At 54.4% G+C, this 16,187-nt stretch overlaps 5 protein-coding genes across 5 annotated transcripts; 3 read left to right on the top strand and 2 right to left on the bottom strand.

The window, feature by feature from the left end:
- Positions 1-232: 232 nt before the first annotated feature.
- On the top strand, positions 233-1,324 carry CORC01_06438 (uncharacterized protein; the record flags this gene model as incomplete). Its single annotated transcript, XM_022618079.1, has 1 exon — positions 233-1,324. The coding sequence occupies one exon, from the start codon at positions 233-235 to the stop codon at positions 1,322-1,324; it is 1,092 nt and encodes a 363-aa protein (XP_022475391.1).
- A 1,603-nt stretch (positions 1,325-2,927) lies between these two features.
- On the top strand, positions 2,928-4,807 carry CORC01_06437 (uncharacterized protein; the record flags this gene model as incomplete). The annotated part of the gene is made up of 3 exons (XM_022618078.1): positions 2,928-3,032; positions 3,088-3,952; positions 4,005-4,807. 3 exons carry the CDS (start codon positions 2,928-2,930, stop codon positions 4,805-4,807), a joined length of 1,773 nt encoding a protein of 590 aa, XP_022475390.1.
- A 917-nt stretch (positions 4,808-5,724) lies between these two features.
- On the top strand, positions 5,725-12,180 carry CORC01_06436 (TPR/MLP1/MLP2-like protein; the record flags this gene model as incomplete). Its single annotated transcript, XM_022618077.1, has 2 exons — positions 5,725-6,013; positions 6,083-12,180. The coding sequence occupies 2 exons, from the start codon at positions 5,725-5,727 to the stop codon at positions 12,178-12,180; spliced, it is 6,387 nt and encodes a 2,128-aa protein (XP_022475389.1).
- A 1,062-nt stretch (positions 12,181-13,242) lies between these two features.
- On the bottom strand, positions 13,243-13,721 carry CORC01_06435 (P450 monooxygenase; the record flags this gene model as incomplete). Its single annotated transcript, XM_022618076.1, has 2 exons — positions 13,243-13,393; positions 13,462-13,721. 2 exons carry the CDS (start codon positions 13,719-13,721, stop codon positions 13,243-13,245), a joined length of 411 nt encoding a protein of 136 aa, XP_022475388.1.
- A 1,221-nt stretch (positions 13,722-14,942) lies between these two features.
- CORC01_06434 (uncharacterized protein) lies at positions 14,943-16,041 on the bottom strand (the record flags this gene model as incomplete). Its single annotated transcript, XM_022618075.1, has 3 exons — positions 14,943-15,239; positions 15,330-15,913; positions 15,987-16,041. The coding sequence occupies 3 exons, from the start codon at positions 16,039-16,041 to the stop codon at positions 14,943-14,945; spliced, it is 936 nt and encodes a 311-aa protein (XP_022475387.1).
- Positions 16,042-16,187: the final 146 nt, after the last annotated feature.

Here is a 16,187-nt window from a genome sequence, read left to right as displayed (position 1 = left end):
CCATAGGGGTTCAAACCTTCGAGATGGTGAGGATATGCTTTGATGGAGGGTCTCGTCTGCCCCGTCTCGAGACCTAAACAAGTCTCGGTCAATGAACTAATGTGAACATATCTTGCTCACCGTCCCCCAAGCAAGTTGTGTTGTTCAAGAAAAAAAGACCATGACAAGTTCAACAATGCTCAGTATTCAATCAACAGCCTTTGGGAGGTCGCGAGACTCTTCACCGAGCAAAATGGCATCTCCGAGGAAACCGGCCGGGTTGGAAAGGAGAATCGGCTGCTTTTCCGCCAGCAACATCAGCAAGGCCGCCCCTTTTGTGATGGCGTTGGATAAACAGCTGTACCAACCCTACAGTCCGCGAAAGTCTACAACCATGACGCATATACAGAGAGATGAGGCAGTCAGCATGGCCCAGGAACAGGAAAGCGGCATTTTTACAGACGAGTCAACTGTTCACAATTACTTCGAAATTCCCTACGATGCCGACGAATCCAGAGCCGCGCGGTCACCCAGGATCAAAGAGGAGGTGGAAATCGAACCTAAGATAACACAGCGGCAAAAGGAGGTGGCCGAAGCACGCACTTTTCTGCAAGGCTTTATCGAGGAGCGATGGGAAACGCAGTTGCATGCGGGATACATCAAGATTGTCTGCGACCTGACCTTGAACGAGATCAAAGAATTTGGTCGACTACGCATGGCAGAAGGCACGAGAGAATGCCGAAAGCTCGTCACTGCACCGGTAATCCACGACGCCATCGGAAATGCTCTCTGGCTAGAGATGGCAAACGAGATTGCGAGGCACGAGCTGACCACACAGCTGGCCAACACGAATCTGGTCGCGGTGACAGAGAAGGAGAAGACACAACGGCCGACTGTCATTACGTGGTCGAGCGACCGGGAAGTGGCCGACCGCAGGGCAAGGTCAATGAGAAGGCGAGCCACCGAGGGCGATGCCTTAACTGAACCGACACCGTCTTCGAGCCACTCGGTCCCCCCCACCGCGGACCGTGTAAGGCGAAAGAGCGAGATGCCAATGTTTCGACCGAATCAGATCATGTGCACAACCTGCGGAAGCCGGGCGATGCCAGATTACAAGTCGGACGACGAGCAGGCTGAGACTGACGAGGACAAGGACCTGGATACCCCGCAAGAGAATGGCGCCATTGAGATGCCGGAGGCGAACGATAGCATGGAGAGGCAAGAGAAGAAACGCAGCAGCATTTCAAGGCGGTTGTCCGTCAAGGTGAACAAGACTTTGTCAAAGTTCGGTGAGAACCTTGCGACTGGCTACGGCGGTGGCGGGGGCGGCCGGGGGCTCAACTGAATGGCGAGAGGAGGCTCTGCCACCCTAGACTTTCGTCCTGGGCTTGGCCATATCCATCGAGATTCCAGAGGAGACTTGCAATCTCAAAGATATAAAGGTGGCAGGCGTGAGGCGGCTTGGGTTGGTGCTATCAACAAGTTCCTTTTGTGCAGATCGTGGCTGTGGGAGCAAGGTAGGTAAGGTAGAGGAGGATACCCCAGACTGATACCATAAGTAGTAGTGGCGATGAGAGACATCTGAATTCCATAACCCGGATGGTCGATAGGGGCACAATTCATTTGGCTGCGATTGTGTGAGTTTGACTTTGTTGCCACGGGAATTCGGCGAGGATTTGGTTAGCACTTAGGTATGGGAGATGAAAGACACAGTTCCGAGCTCAGCAAGGAAATGACCCGGCTACCGTCGGCTATACCTCTTATCTAAGCCACAAGACCCTGTCTCTGTCCCTGGTTCCCCTGCTCCATCTTTGTGTTCCTCCCGGTCAGCACCTAAACACAAACGAACAGCCACAGGCGCTTCTTTCAACCTCACGCCGGCAAAATGTGTCGGTCTGCCGCAATATTCAAGGCTGGTTCTTGGCGGGAAGCCTCATTTTGGCACGCCAATCGCCTTGAACGGTTCCTGCAACCCCTTGTTTGTGGCGTCTGCCGGCCCCTGAGTCATTTCTGCAAAGTTTGGAGGTCATCATCATCTCATCATCACGACGCCATCGCGAGGGGTTCGCAAATGACCAACAGGATAGACAACCAGTGTTGTCTTCTCCAAAGACTCTTAATCGACGCTTCGGCAGGAGTTTTCTTCTGCCGTCGATGAGCGCCATGGGCTATTGCGAGTGCGAGAAACCTGCCTGTACACGACCAAACACCCATTGTGCGCATCGATGCCGGCCGGGCTTATGCTAAGGCGGTGTTTGATTAAGCGACGCCATCGCGGCTGCAGCTGAGCTGTCTTGTGGACACCACCGACTTTGTACCTTATTTCCAACGGTCGGGGATGAATTCGGGGCCTCATCGAAAAGGAGCAAAAGCATCTTGCTCACCTCTTGCAGTACGCACTTTTGCTTCGCATCCGATCCGACGATTCTGAGGGAGCGAGGACTCCGCCAGACTCCGCGATGAGTCGGTGAACCAGTTCGGACATGTGGGAGCGGAACGCGGAATCTCCACCGCGGAATCGCAGAGGTCATCACGTTGGCGCCATCCATGGCTCAGCCTTTCAGCTGTCAAGGGGGTTGTGGGACTTTAGCGCCATCATGACAGGGGTTAGTGACCGTCGTGGTGGTGATTGACCATCAAACCACCAAGTCTGCCTAAGCCAAGATGGAGAAACTAAGCTTCGCTTCTCACGGACACATGGGCTCAACGGTGGACTTCATCACCCCCTGACGGCTGCAGGTAGTTAGGAACTGTCTCTGCCCCGCGCTGAGTTTACCATGCCTTGTCAATCACTCCAGGCAGAGACACAGAGACACGGGCATTGCATCCTCTCCTTCTCTCACCATTCTTCGTGAAAGGCTCGTCCTGTCTTTTGTTACTCCGTTGACCGTTGTCAACGTTCCGTTCCTTGGCACCTCGTGATTTCTGTTTGGGTATGCTTGGGAGACATGTTGCAGATATCAGCCCAGCTATGGCTGTCACTCTGCCTCATCGGGCTCGGGAGAGCCGCAAGCATCGTTTATGTTACTGATCTTTCCATTTACACATTGCTGGTATGTTGGAAGACTATGCAGGAATCGTGATCTGGACGGCTCTGACGCGTCCTAGGCACCATGCGTACAGACTGCAGTCTCGTACAACATCTTTTCCCAGACCTACACGGCGTGCGGCGAAGCACCGACAGACTTGCAGTCATGCATATGTACGAAAAACAACAACCTCGCCGCCATCTCAACGTCCATCTCCAAATCAATCAGCTACAACTGCGGCTCTACGGCGTCCGACGACCAGGCCAGCGCCGCGGCAGTTATTAGCCAGTACTGTAACCCCGATGCGACAGTCAACTTTGCGACACCGACGACCAACCTCGTGACAAAGTATGCGACCGATATCGCCGAGTTCGCCAATATGGCCCCGTGTGCCCAGTCTGGCGTGTCGTACGCGATCAGCTCCATGTCGACATTTTGCCCCGAAGCCGCAAGTCTGATGGCGCCGTGCATCTGCTCAAAGAACGACAACTCGGCACGCGTCAGCCGGTCCATCGCGTCCCTTGTCCGATACTCATGCTCCAACGCGGCCGACGTCACTTCTGGTCTTGCATTCTATGATGCATATTGCGCCATGAACAAGGGCACCACATCATTCCCGCAGCCCTCGCCGCCTCCAGGGGACATGACGTACTACATGACAGCGCTCTCCCAATACAACTCGCTGGCTCCTTGTGCGCAGTCGGGGTTTTCGGATGCCATCTACTCGCTCACGCGGTATCAGTGTCCGACAGGACCCCAGGCCCTGGCTTCCTGTATGTGCTTGAAGGAGGGAGTGACCAACATCGTCATGAGTACGGTGACATCAGACATCAAATGGTACTGCTCATCCACTGCTACGGATGACGTATCTTCTGCGCTCGCCGTATTGGATTACTACTGTAAGGCGGCTAGGAACGAGGTTGTGGCTACCGTGACTGAATCCAGTGAGTGAGCAATGCTCCATAAAACATACCGGGTTTGACTGATTATCAATAGTTGCCCAGACGTATCCAACAGCTCAAGCAGGCACAGGATCGAAGACATCAGGAGCCCAGGCTACTAGCACTGGGTCATCGGGCACTGCTGGGGATAGCACGGAGACCAATGGCAAATCAAAATCCAGTAATCCAAGCATGGCAGCCATCATCGGAGGTGTAATCGCTGTCGTCGGTGCCCTATCCATCGCCGGCCTCGTCGCCTTCATCATCTACCGCCGCAGGAAGAAGAACGAGGCCAGATTTCCGCTTTCCTCGAGACTCGGCCCTCCCGAAATGACAGGCCCTCCCGAAATAGGAGGGACGATGCTGTCCGAGCTGCCGCCCAAAAGCCCTCAAATGAGCGTCTCTTACACGGGATCCCCGCGACCAGACACGGTGTCACCCGCGTCCAATACGGGGGGCGCGTGGGCTCCGTCTCCCACTGGCGCGGAACTCCACGGTCAAACGAGACTGCCGCCCGAGATGCCGGCCAACACCAACGGTCAACTGCAGCCTGCAGGGCCACATTTGCCTTTGGAGCTGCAAGGGCAGCAGGACCAACTGAGTTATGCGCAGCAGCAGCAGCAGCCGTATGGTCAGAGCCTGCCACTGCCACCCGAGCTTCAGACCAGCTACGTCCAGCCACAGGTTCAAAATAGCCTAGCCGAGGCCCATGGGCAACCAATTCATCAGCTACCGAGCGGACCGCAGGCGATATACCCGGGGCAAGGACAAGAGAGGGCGGAGCTTCAAGGAATGGGATGGCATGCTGGTCCGACGCCAGGATATTCTGAGATGGATGGAGGACAGCAGCGACGATGATGATAATGATGCCTTCAACAACAGGCAGGCGGATGAAGTTGTGTATAATAAGGTAGCAAAGGCGCAATGGAAATAATGAGGAGGACTTTATGAAGTAGATAGCACTTGTTGCATAGGTGAGTTGGATATCAATACAGGAGAAGCAGCTCCAATTTTCTACATCACCCCAATTGCCATCTACATTGATAGAGGAAGACGTGTGGAAGAAAGATGTACCAGAGAGAGAAAGTAAAGTTGAGAGAATAGGCGAATCTGAGGCGAATTTGAGAGACCTACCAGGTACTTGAAGCTTGAGGGCAAAGATGCTTTCCTCCCGCACTCACCAACTCACCGAAGCTGAATTCTCGGTGAATGTCGGCGTGACCGGCCAGCAAGCTCTGACTTCACCGCTAAAACTTAGACCCACTTGCCGAGGGAGCTCTCCATGACTCAGCCGGCTGATCTTCGGCGGCCAATCCAGCTCCAAGTATAAGACTATCTCTGATTGGCCAAAACCGCACCTTTGTCGCTCGCGGTTGCAGCTCCCCCCCAGCCTTGCACCAGCACGGATGCTGCACTGTGCGTTGGTTGGAAAACATTCGTCTGGTCGCGCTCTTCCCAAAATCTTGCGATCTGCTTGTTGACGCTAAGCGCCAAAAACCCACCCCATTCCTCGTCACCTGGAATCAACTCTCGACACCCGCCTCAACCTAATTTGGCGGTCCAGGGTGACTTTTCATCCTAGGTTCTTTCCAGGGTCTACCTTTACTTTCACGTTTCTGCAACGAACGCTACTACTCCTGCCTCAGCGTCCCCGACCAGTGGGGTGTTTGACGCGCGACGCAGCCACCCATCACCAAACCAGACAACACCTCGAACACAAACCACGTGTAGATCCGCTTTCGATGTCTACGACTGAATCGTAAGATACGAACAAAATGGCAGCGGCGGTGGACATAGGCTACGTGGCCGGCCACCTAGGGTTGTCCGAGTCGACGGTCTCGACAGCCACAACCGAACCGACCCCCGAGCTCATCGCGAGCCTTCTCGAAGCTGTCATTGCGAAAGCGCGCGAGCATGATGAGTTGTATGCTCAGAAGCTCCAGGTCGATATCGAGCTCGAAAGTGCCCACCACAGCGCGGAATCAAGATGTCTGACCTTCAAGGCGACAGCCGACAAGGCCCTGAAGGATGTCGAGGAGATTCGCCAGAAGCTCAAGGAGGAAGGTTGGTTCAACAATGACATTGCAACATAGTAAAGTATTCATGTCTGAACGACTGACTTTGCCATGACAGAAACGAAGCGACAAACGGTTGAGAATGAGCTCCAGTCGCTCAAGTCTCGCGGATCCGATCACGACTCCGAGATCACGACTCTCCGCGACCGCGTTGAGTCCCTTCAATCTTCCAACCGCGCAAACATGGCTTTGCTTGAGTCACGAAACGCCCGCGATTCAGAGCTCTCCGAGGAATTGGCGAAGCAGCACCAGAAGAATGTACAACTTCAGAAGGAGATCACGGCTTTGCAGCAATCGGTCCAGGCTGCCCAGGCCGCAGTCAGCAGCGCAAAGTACCGAGAGGAGTCCCTACAGCAACAACTCGACCTTGCCCGACGCAATGGCGAATGGTTCGAGACCGAACTCAAGACCAAGAGCGAAGAGGCTCTCAAGTACCGCCGCGAGAAGGGGGCCCGAATCGCCGAATTGCAACGACAAAATGAAGACGCCAAATCCAGCATTGAGTCCTTGAAGCGAAGCGAACAACAACTCCGAGATCGTCTCGACGCAGCTCAAGCCAAGGCCGAAGAAGCCCTCACCAAGGTCCAGCAGCAGCAGGAAGCATTCGCCCGCAGTGAGGAGAGCTACAAGCACGAGATCGAGAGTAAGCAGCGCGTCGTGGACATGACCAACCAACTTGCCGACAGCCATAAGGCCCGCGTGCAGACTTTGGAGGGTGAGAAGGAGAGCCTCAAGGAGAAACATGCCAACGAAACCAGACGCATCCAGCACGAGCTCGAGCGCGAGAGGGAGACTTGCCGTGCCTTGGAGGAACGGGTGACCCAGCTTGAGGGCGAGGTCGACGAGCTTCACGCCCGTATGGAACAAGGGCCACCACCAGGATCCGCACCTCAAACCCCCCGTATGAATGGCTCCCTTCTCGGGAGACCTGCCTCGCCTTTCGCTACTCCCGCGTCTGCACGAAACAAGTCTGCCATTACCGCGACTCAGGCTATCGACGAACTCTACAAGGCCAAGGGACAACTGGCGGGGGAGAAGCGCCGCAACCAACAACTCGCCGAAGAACTCGACAATATGATTGCCCTGTTGGAAGCCAAGACGCCCGAGATTGAGGAGCTCCAGAACGAAGCTGATACCCTGAGGGCCGAGATTACTAGGATGTCCGAACTCTCTCAGACGAGCTTCGAAGAGCGCGACGCTGCCAAGAAGAGTGCGCGAAAGGCGGAGAGTGCTTTGGGCACTGCTCAGGCCGAGTCCAAGATCCTTCGCACACAACTTCGTGACCTCAGCACACAGATCCAGATGCTGGTCTTCAACATGCATGCCCGTGAAAAGGGCTTGGAGCAGCTGACTCGCGAGGAAACTGTTCGCCTGGAGCAACTTTCTCGCGGTGAAATCGCCGAGGGCGCTCTAAACGACATGTCCGACACCCACCAATTCATCACCCAAAAGTTCGTGGTCTTCAAGGACATCCAGGAACTGCAAGCCAAGAACCAAGAGCTTCTGAGAGTCACCCGAGAATTGGCGGAGCAGATGGAGAGTGAAGAGGCTGTTGCTGCAAAGAGCCAGGCTATGGAGGACCACCAATTAGTCGGTCGACTGCAACAAGAGCTCGCCAACATGATTGAAGAGACAAAGTCCCTGAGATCAACAATGGAGAGCTTCAAGTCAGAGCGTGACATGTTCAGACGTCTACTCCAGCAGAAGGCCTCCGCCGGCGAACTCGCTTCCATTCTCGGCTCTGATGACGGCCAGCGCCTCCCGCTTACTAGTATCGAGACCGAGGATGGCGATGGTGTGTCCCCACAAGCCGCCCTGCGCAATCTGCAAGTCGAATTTGACACCTACCGAAACGACGAAGAATCTGTCCGTCGTTCCTTGCGGGAGCAGATTGACAGGTTATCGAGCGAGAAGAACTCTCTCCAAGGTGAAGTTGCAAAGATCACCAGCCAGATTACTCTCGCCTCCGAGAGGTACGAGATGCTCCACTCCAACTTTGTTGCGCTGCAAAGCGAGAACAAGGAGATCCAGAAGCGGAACCAGTCGCTGTCGGAGGACTCTATCAAGCACGAAATTCGAACTCAGCAAGTCGCCGAAGAACTCATCGATGCCAAGGGCTTGCTCGAGAGCGTCCGAAACGAAGCCGCCAACCTCAAGGCCGAGAAGAAGTTGTGGAAGGACATTCAAGATCGTCTCAATCAAGACAACGAGAATCTTGTTCAGGAGAAGACGAGACTCAACAGCCTTTTGGCAAGCCAGCAATCCATGCAGAATGAGCGTGACATTTCCGAGTCCGAGTACAGGCGGAAGGCGCAGTCCAAGATTGACAATCTTGAACAAGAGCTGAACAGCACGAAGCGCAAGCTGTCTGATGAAATGGAAGAGGGCAAGAAGCTTCAGCTCAGGAAGGAGTTTGATGCCCGGGAAGCCCAAAAGCGTATCGACGAGCTCTCCACTAGTCTCAGCCAGATCCGCGAAGAGCATGTCGCTGTTAAGACCAGCCGCGACCATCTGCAAGCTCGGGTTGATGAGCTCACCATCGAGCTTCGCAACGCGGAGGACCGCGCTGGTCGCCTGGCGCCGCGACCCACTCCACGACCCGGCACGATGCCACCCCCTACACAGACTGACCAAGACAACGAGGCCGAGGTTCGAGAACTAATCAATGAGGTTTCCGACCTCAAGAGGGAGCTCGACATTGCCAAGTCTCAGCTTGAGAATGCCAAGGAACAGACTGAGCAGTACAAGCAACTCAGCGAACAAAACGAGGAAGCACTCTCCGAGTTCACGACCACCACGGAGCAATTTAGGGAGGAGATGGATGCTGCTTTCGCGGCCAAGGATGCCAAGATCAAGGAGCTCGAGCAGCGTGTTGAGGATCTGTCATCGGAACTTGCCAACTCCAATAAGGAGCTATCCCACCTCCGTGACTCTCAGGCTGAAGTTGCCCGCAAGTACGAGGATGAGAAGACGATTCTGGACGAGGAGGTCAAGCGGTTGAAAGAGGAAGCCGACCGCCACTCAGAGGCTGCCAAGTTCCATCAACAGGATCTTCGTGCCCAGTCAGAGATCACCGCCAAGGCTCAACAGGACTATGAACACGAGCTCGTCAAGCACGCCGAGGCTGCGAAGCTCGTCCAGCAGTTGCGCACTGAATACAACGAGCTCAAGAGCCAGTCGGCGACTTTGAGAGCCGAGGCCGAATCGGCCAAGGTTGCCCTGTCCCAGAATGAGAGCTCGTGGGAAGAGAGGAAACAGCGACTCGAGCAGGAAATGTCAGAAATCAAGGCCCGCCGTGACGATGTCAACGCACAGAACAAGCTGTTGCACGAGCAGCTGGAGGGCATCACGAAGCAGTTCTCTGCACTCAAGGAGAGTCGCAACGCGGCAGCAGGGGAGGTCAACGACAACGCGGAAGCCGGAAGTGACGGCGCAGCTGACGGCCTTCGGGAACTCAGCAATTACCTCCGACGCGAGAAGGAGATCTTGGAGGTCCAGTATGATCTCAAGGTTCAGGAATCAAAACGTCTGCAGCAACAACTCGAGTACTCCCAGTCTCAGCTCGACGAGGCTCGCTTGAAGCTCGACCAGGAGCGCCGCTCACAAGCTGAGAGCGGCCAAGCCTCCATTGCCCACAAGGATCTGATGGACAAAATCAACGAACTCAACCTTTATCGTGAGAGCAGCGCCACTCTCCGCAACGAGCTTGCTCAAGCGCGGACGCAAATCTCTGAAAAGAACACCAAGGTTGAAGAGTTGGAAGGCAAGGTGCAGCCTCTCGAAGCCAGAATAGAGGAGCTCCAGACCCAAAAGGGCTTCCTCGAAGAAGAAATCAAACAAGTGCAGGAGGATCGCGATAGGTGGCAGAAGCGAACCGAGGGCATCCTTACAAAGTATGGTCGTGTAGATCCAGCCGAGATGGAGCAACTCAAGCAGACCATCACTGATTTGCAGGCCGAACGCGACGCCCTCAAGGCGTCTGAAGGTCCTTTACGAGCAGAGTTTGAGGAAACTAAGCAGCTGTTGGAAACGGAGAGGGCCAACTGGCAAAACACGCGCCAGCGCATGACCGACCAATTCAAAGAGCGTTCGCGCAAGATCACCGGCGAGAGGAACGAGGCCATTACTGCTCGGAACGAAGCTGTCACGGAGAAGGACGCTGCGATCGCTGAGCGTGACCATTTGCAGCAGCAGCTCAACTCCACGAATACCGAACTCGAGACGACAAGACAAAACTTGCAGGCGACGACGCAGCAGCGAACCGAGTTTGAGCAACAAATTCAAAACTTCCAGCAACAGGTACAAAAACTACAGCAAGATGCTCAAGCCAACCAGTCTGGCGCGCCGCCCGCTGCCGCTCAACCCACCGCAGACGCGTCGGCATCAGTGTCTACAGAAGTGGTTGCTCAATTAGAGCAGCAACTCGCTGAGATGCGAAGCCAGCTGGATTTCATCTCAACCCAGAAGGCAAATGCCGAGCAAGAGCTCGAGAGTCTACGAGCGCAATTGCAGACAGTCGTTTTGGAGAGAGATCAGGCTGTCGAGGCCGCGCAGCAGGCTGCCCAGGTCCAGCAGCAGCAGCCTGCCGTCGAGCCGACAAGCACCGCCGCGGCGGAGGCAGTTGCCACAAACGGCGCGAGTGGCTTGGCCGACACGGAGCGGAAGGCCTTGGAAGAAAAGATTGCTGCCGCCGAGGCCAAGGCTACGGAGGCTGAGCGCAAGGCGAACGAGCTCGAGGAGAATATTACTCAGACTATTAAGGAGCGGTCGGACAAGATGCGCAACGCACTCAACGAGAAGCTACGCCAGTCTCGTGAGAAGTTGGATGCCGAGTTCGCCACCAGGATGGAGCAAGAAAAGGTTATTTGGAAGGCCGAGCAGCAAGGTGCCGCCCCTACTCAGCCTGCGGGAGAGCAACTCGCTGTGCCTGCTACGCCCATCAAGCAGCAAGACCCGGAAGTAGCCCCGGCAACGCCAATGACCGGCACCCCCGCCGGCGCCGCGGATCTGTCTCAGCTCCCCGATGCTGAGATTCGGAAATTCCTCGCCACCAACGCTACAGTGCGGAACATCATGTCGTCGAATCTTAGAAAGAAGCTCGAAGAACAGACTGCTAAGGTTAAGAACGAGACAGAGACGAGTTTAAAGGCCGAGTTCGAGCAGAGAATCGCAAATGCCCGCGAAGAAGGTCAGCTGCTGGCACAGAAGAAGTCTGCGCTGCAAATCAACATGAAGGACAACCAGCTGAGAGGCGCCAACGCCAAGATCGAAGTCGTTTCCACGGCAGCGACCAAGACACCTCAACGACCTGTTGGGGAAGTCTGGGAGGAGGCCAAAGTTGCCAAACCAGCTCCCGCCGCACCGCAGCCAAGCCCGGCGAAGCCAACTGGCAACGCACAACCCGCGGCACCCCGTCCTTCGATCTCGGCGCCTCTTCCTGCCGCGCCAGCCCAAGCCGCTGCTCCAACAATTGGTGAGCTCCTTCAAGTTATCGTGAATCCTTGGACCTATGCTGACCGTGCCAAAGCTCCCACTGCCTCAACCAACCAAGCACAGCCATCAGGCGGCTCAGCTCCTAGTGGTATACCTCCGCCGGGCAGTAGCATCCCCCAGAAGAGACAAATTCCTGCTCCTGGAGATGTCAAACCAGCAACCAACACCGCTGCAGCGAACCCTTTCGCGGCTGGTGCTGCTAACGGCACCCAAGCCCAGGCCAATCCTTTTGCACAAGGGACGCAGGGACAGCAACAGCAACAGCAACAGCAGCAGCAACCACAACAGCAACAGAACCCCTTTGCTTCAAGCACGCAAGGAGCACAGGCAGGTCAGGCCGCACCCCAAGGCCATGGGCTACCGCAACCACCGCCTCAGGCTGCCCCAGGCCAACGAAGTGGCATTCCCCTCCCAGGACGAGGCGGTGCGGCTGGTCGTGGTCGGGGTGGAGCCTACGCTGCCGGAAACAGGGTGTCGAGCGGAGGTGCAGAAAGAGGTGGTCTGGCGGGACGTGGCGGACGTGGCGGTGGCCGAGGAGGTCACGGTGCCGGACCGCTGAACCCTGGTGCCAACGACTTCCAGCCTGGCAACAAGCGGCCCAGAGGAGACTCCGAGGCTGGCGGAGGCGCTGGTGCCAAGCGAGCCAGAGGAGGTGGACACTAAATCTCAAGGTCGAGACACGAGTTCATGGGCGATGTGGTAATAGCGGTGGTTATTGCTTTCCCGGTTGCAATCTGTATCGATATGGAAAAGGGGTGCGCGTGGTTTAAGGAACGGATGAAACCGGGCGGGCCACAATGGTCAGCGAGTGTGTATAACCAAGATATACTCTACAAAATGGATTTTCCTATGTTTTCAATGTTTCTTCCCCGTTGCCAATGAGTCGGTGCTTTTTAATTCGGTCCACCTTTGATTCCTTCGCTAGCACATCTATGTCTGAGCAGCAAAGTCAATGGGGCCAGGCCCCTTGCGTGGATCGAACATTTTTCAACCAGTGTTGCCAAATCTAACCAACCTCCAAACTACCCAACTCCCTCCTTGCCCAGGTAGCTTGACTAGCTCTGGAGCCGGTCCTCGGACAGATTGGCAACGCGACGCATCCCCCCGGCTGGCATGTGGCCTTGAAACGGAAGAGAAGGCCAAACCGTCACGTTTTGCTATGCTGGACCGTCCACAAGCCAAACTGCGTACACATTGGCTTGGGAATTAGCAACCGACTCGCGAAGAACAAGGATTGAGAGTCATGGCGGAGTCCTCGGTCTCGGGAGTTCGTACGGCCCCCCTCAAAGAACATCCGGGACCCGCAACGGAGTCAGTCCATAGAAGACAAGCCCTAGGGACCTTACCTACCTTACTTTATGGAAACGCGATAACCCTGTCAAAAAACACAACGGGTCTAGAGATGGATCTTGAAAAAAAATCAAACAAGCCCATCCGGCTCATCCCACGAGTGGATCATGTACTCACTCTAGCTGGCTCTCGACATCACATCCAGCCATTGGATTTCCATCCGCCCGGCTAGCTCAATCGGTAGAGCGTGAGACTCTTAATCTCAAGGTTGTGGGTTCGACCCGTAAGTTGCAGCACATCTATCTGATGGACATTGAACATCGTCACTAACTCTTCCCAGCCACGTCGGGCTCAATTCCCGTCAGCGATTGACGCATTCACTTTTTGCTCTCCTCACGGCTTTGACCCTTGTAGTTGACTGCGTTTTTGAATTGTTTACTTGCTTCGCGTGATGCCCTCGCTTCTTGTATACCTTTCATCCCACAGTTCTATCTGAGGAGTCCTCGCTCTACTCCCGAGGACTGCCCTCAAGCCCGCCACAAACCAACTGAGAGACATGCTTGTTGGCGGCTTCTCTTCTACAATCCTCCAGTCGTAGTTCATAATCAGCCGGGCCAATACGATTTTCATTTCCTTGTTGACAAAGAAACATACCGGGCATGCTTGCGTTCCGTGGCCAACGGCGGGAACACTTGGATCTTGTGGAGACGAACTGCCATCGGTTCTCCTGCCCTACGTCTTCCCGCATACAGGTTCTTCCGCATATGGAAGAACCTGTGGCTGTCGAATTTCTCTAGCTCGGGTCGCCAGAGGGCTGAGCCGCGGGCAGTGTGTGTGGCTACGGTGATTAAGGTACCCTTGAGTAGATAGGTTCCGCCCGAGAGGGTCATGGGCTCATCCCCTTTGCAGTTCATGATATTGATGCGGCACGTTTGTAGCTTTTGACTTTGTGAGTCCAACGAGCTTGGGCTGAGACATATCGCGAACTTGGGTCCAAGCTACGCCGAAAGATCAAATCAAATCAGATACAAATACCAACTGGCACTGCAGGGATTCTTCGGAGCTCTCCATACAGGACTACTCCGAGAAATGCAACAAAGCCTGTTTCCGGTAGGTGCATGTAGGCTGAAGAAGGATTCATGATTAACACAGTCAACTAACGCGATGCATCGCACTAGACTTCTGGATTTCTGTACTGATACTACCATATCGGATGATCATACCGCTTAACTCCTCATAGGTGAAATGTCTCGAGCAGATAGAGCTTCCCTCACGATTAGTGTTTAATAAGGAGGCAACAAGTTGAAGAACCACAACATCATAACTGTGGGCATACATGATGCTGTCACCGCTAAGCATTTAATCCTTGTGATGCATAATTGAAGTTGAAAATAGATAATTTCTGCAAAAAACAACATCTCCATGAATATTCCATACTTCAAGGAAGCAAGCATATCGAAGTTTGAAAGCATAAAAGTACGTATGCCGAACGAGGCAAAAGAAAGCAATGAGAGGGACGAGACTCGAACTCGCGCGGGTTGCCCCACCAGGAAACAGATGTTAAGCTGACCTTAACCTGGCGCCATAACCAACTCGGCCACCCTCCCAGATGATGGATCGGAACCCATTGAAGCTGTTGTGGATGCGGTTCTGCAGCGGGGGGAGGCATCCATAATTCCGAGATGTCTTTGTTGGTTGTGGAGTGTCTCAGAAGGCAGAATTATCTGTGCGACTGAGCTTCGAAAGTCTCGGTGCAGTGGAGCTGGGGTTGAGTGCGGCTTTTCGAATGGTCCAGGCCCAGAACGACCCGCAAATGAAAATTGGGACTAACAAAGAAGCTTGTCTCAAGACGGATATCATCATGATTGGTATGTGCGATCATGAGTACTACATGTAAGTCTGTATGCAACATGGGAGAAAGGAGAAACCGTGAAGGGAACTTCTTCTAGACCAAGAACCACTCTCCGAGGTTCAATTAGGCTTGGTGAATATCCTGAAATCTGTCATCTGAAGAAGGTTCCTGCTGGCCGCATGTGGCCTTGACAGCCTAGAGTTCTTGCCCTGACTGTCTCCGGTGCGATCTGAATCAGTTCTTACACGTACTCATCAACTACATTCCTGAAGCCGTCGACATCTCAGGCCCTCATTCCATTTTCTTTGAGGTGCTTGATCATCTTAATCTCCTCTTCCAATAAGTGGTTGTCCTGTCCCACCGGTCCGGCTGTTGGGTAAAGCAGATGCAGTGGAACCTCTCGTACGCTGACAGAGTTGTCATCTTTGCTTCCAATCAACATTGTCTCCACGACATTTCCATCGCCAAACTCAGGCTCGCAAAGCACACGCATCAAAACAGCGGCACACTGTTGTGGGGTGAGTGTCAGGTCGTCGGGCCGCACCCTGTCACGACAATACTCGGGATGAAAGATGGGAGTCTGCAAACAGTCAGTTTTTGATTCAGTGGGAGAGAAAGACCATGGCTGGAGATCGGTATGATGGAGTGCAGGGTCTGGTTGGTTACTCACATAGACTGCTCCGGGGCAGACCGCAGCATTCTGAATTCCCAGCTCCTTTCTGAGGCCACCTAGACTCTTGACCATGCTAACGATTGCGGCTTTGCTGGCGAAGTACATGGGCGTGTGCATTGAATGGACGTATCCGCCCAAGCTTGCTATCCACAGGAGATTGCCTTGAATGCTTCGATTTTGAAGCCAATAGTCGATGGCAATCTGAGCCAACCGAATCGGCGCAATGGTGTTGATCGCAAAAGTCTTGTATTGGCCGATTTTGGCATCGGCGGGATCTTGGGCAAGCGGGGAAACCCCAGGAGCGTTCCAGAAACAGCTTGACGGAGGCTCATAGACACCGGCACCATTGCAGACAATGTCAATCTGAGGAAAGGTCTTGAGTGCGGTGGCCCACAGCGAGCTGATCTGGTTCCAATCGGACACGTCTGTCTTGTGGAAGATGGCGTAGGAGCCGTGGGAGTCAACAGCGTCCCTGGAATACTTGGCAATAGTCGCTTCAGCTTCTGGCGTCAACTCAAGGTCGGCAATTATGACTGAGCATCCCGCTTGTAACAGAATTTCAACAAAAGCATGATTGATGCCTGGTCCGACAGACGTAAGCTTGTTTCCTTGGCACTTTCATAACCTTGTGCTTGGGTCACAGTGTCGACTTACCGGAACCAGCGCCCGTGACGACGGCAAACTTGCCCTTGACTTCGTAAGCTGACATGTTCGCGGAAGTGTGTGTCTGATGATACAATGTGAATAGAAAAAGACGGGGAGAACTGTACCATGCGATTTGGGGCTGAGCTTCTGTTTATCAGCTTAGGGGTCGTTCCATATGCCCTCCGCTTCAACTTCCAACCCTGCCTCTGG

The sequence above is a fragment of the Colletotrichum orchidophilum genome (assembly GCF_001831195.1).
Source record: "Colletotrichum orchidophilum strain IMI 309357 chromosome Unknown Scaffold_48.1, whole genome shotgun sequence".
NCBI lineage: Eukaryota > Fungi > Ascomycota > Sordariomycetes > Glomerellales > Glomerellaceae > Colletotrichum > Colletotrichum orchidophilum.
Note: the sequence above shows the minus strand (reverse complement) of the source record. Positions and strands in the feature narration are given on the sequence as shown.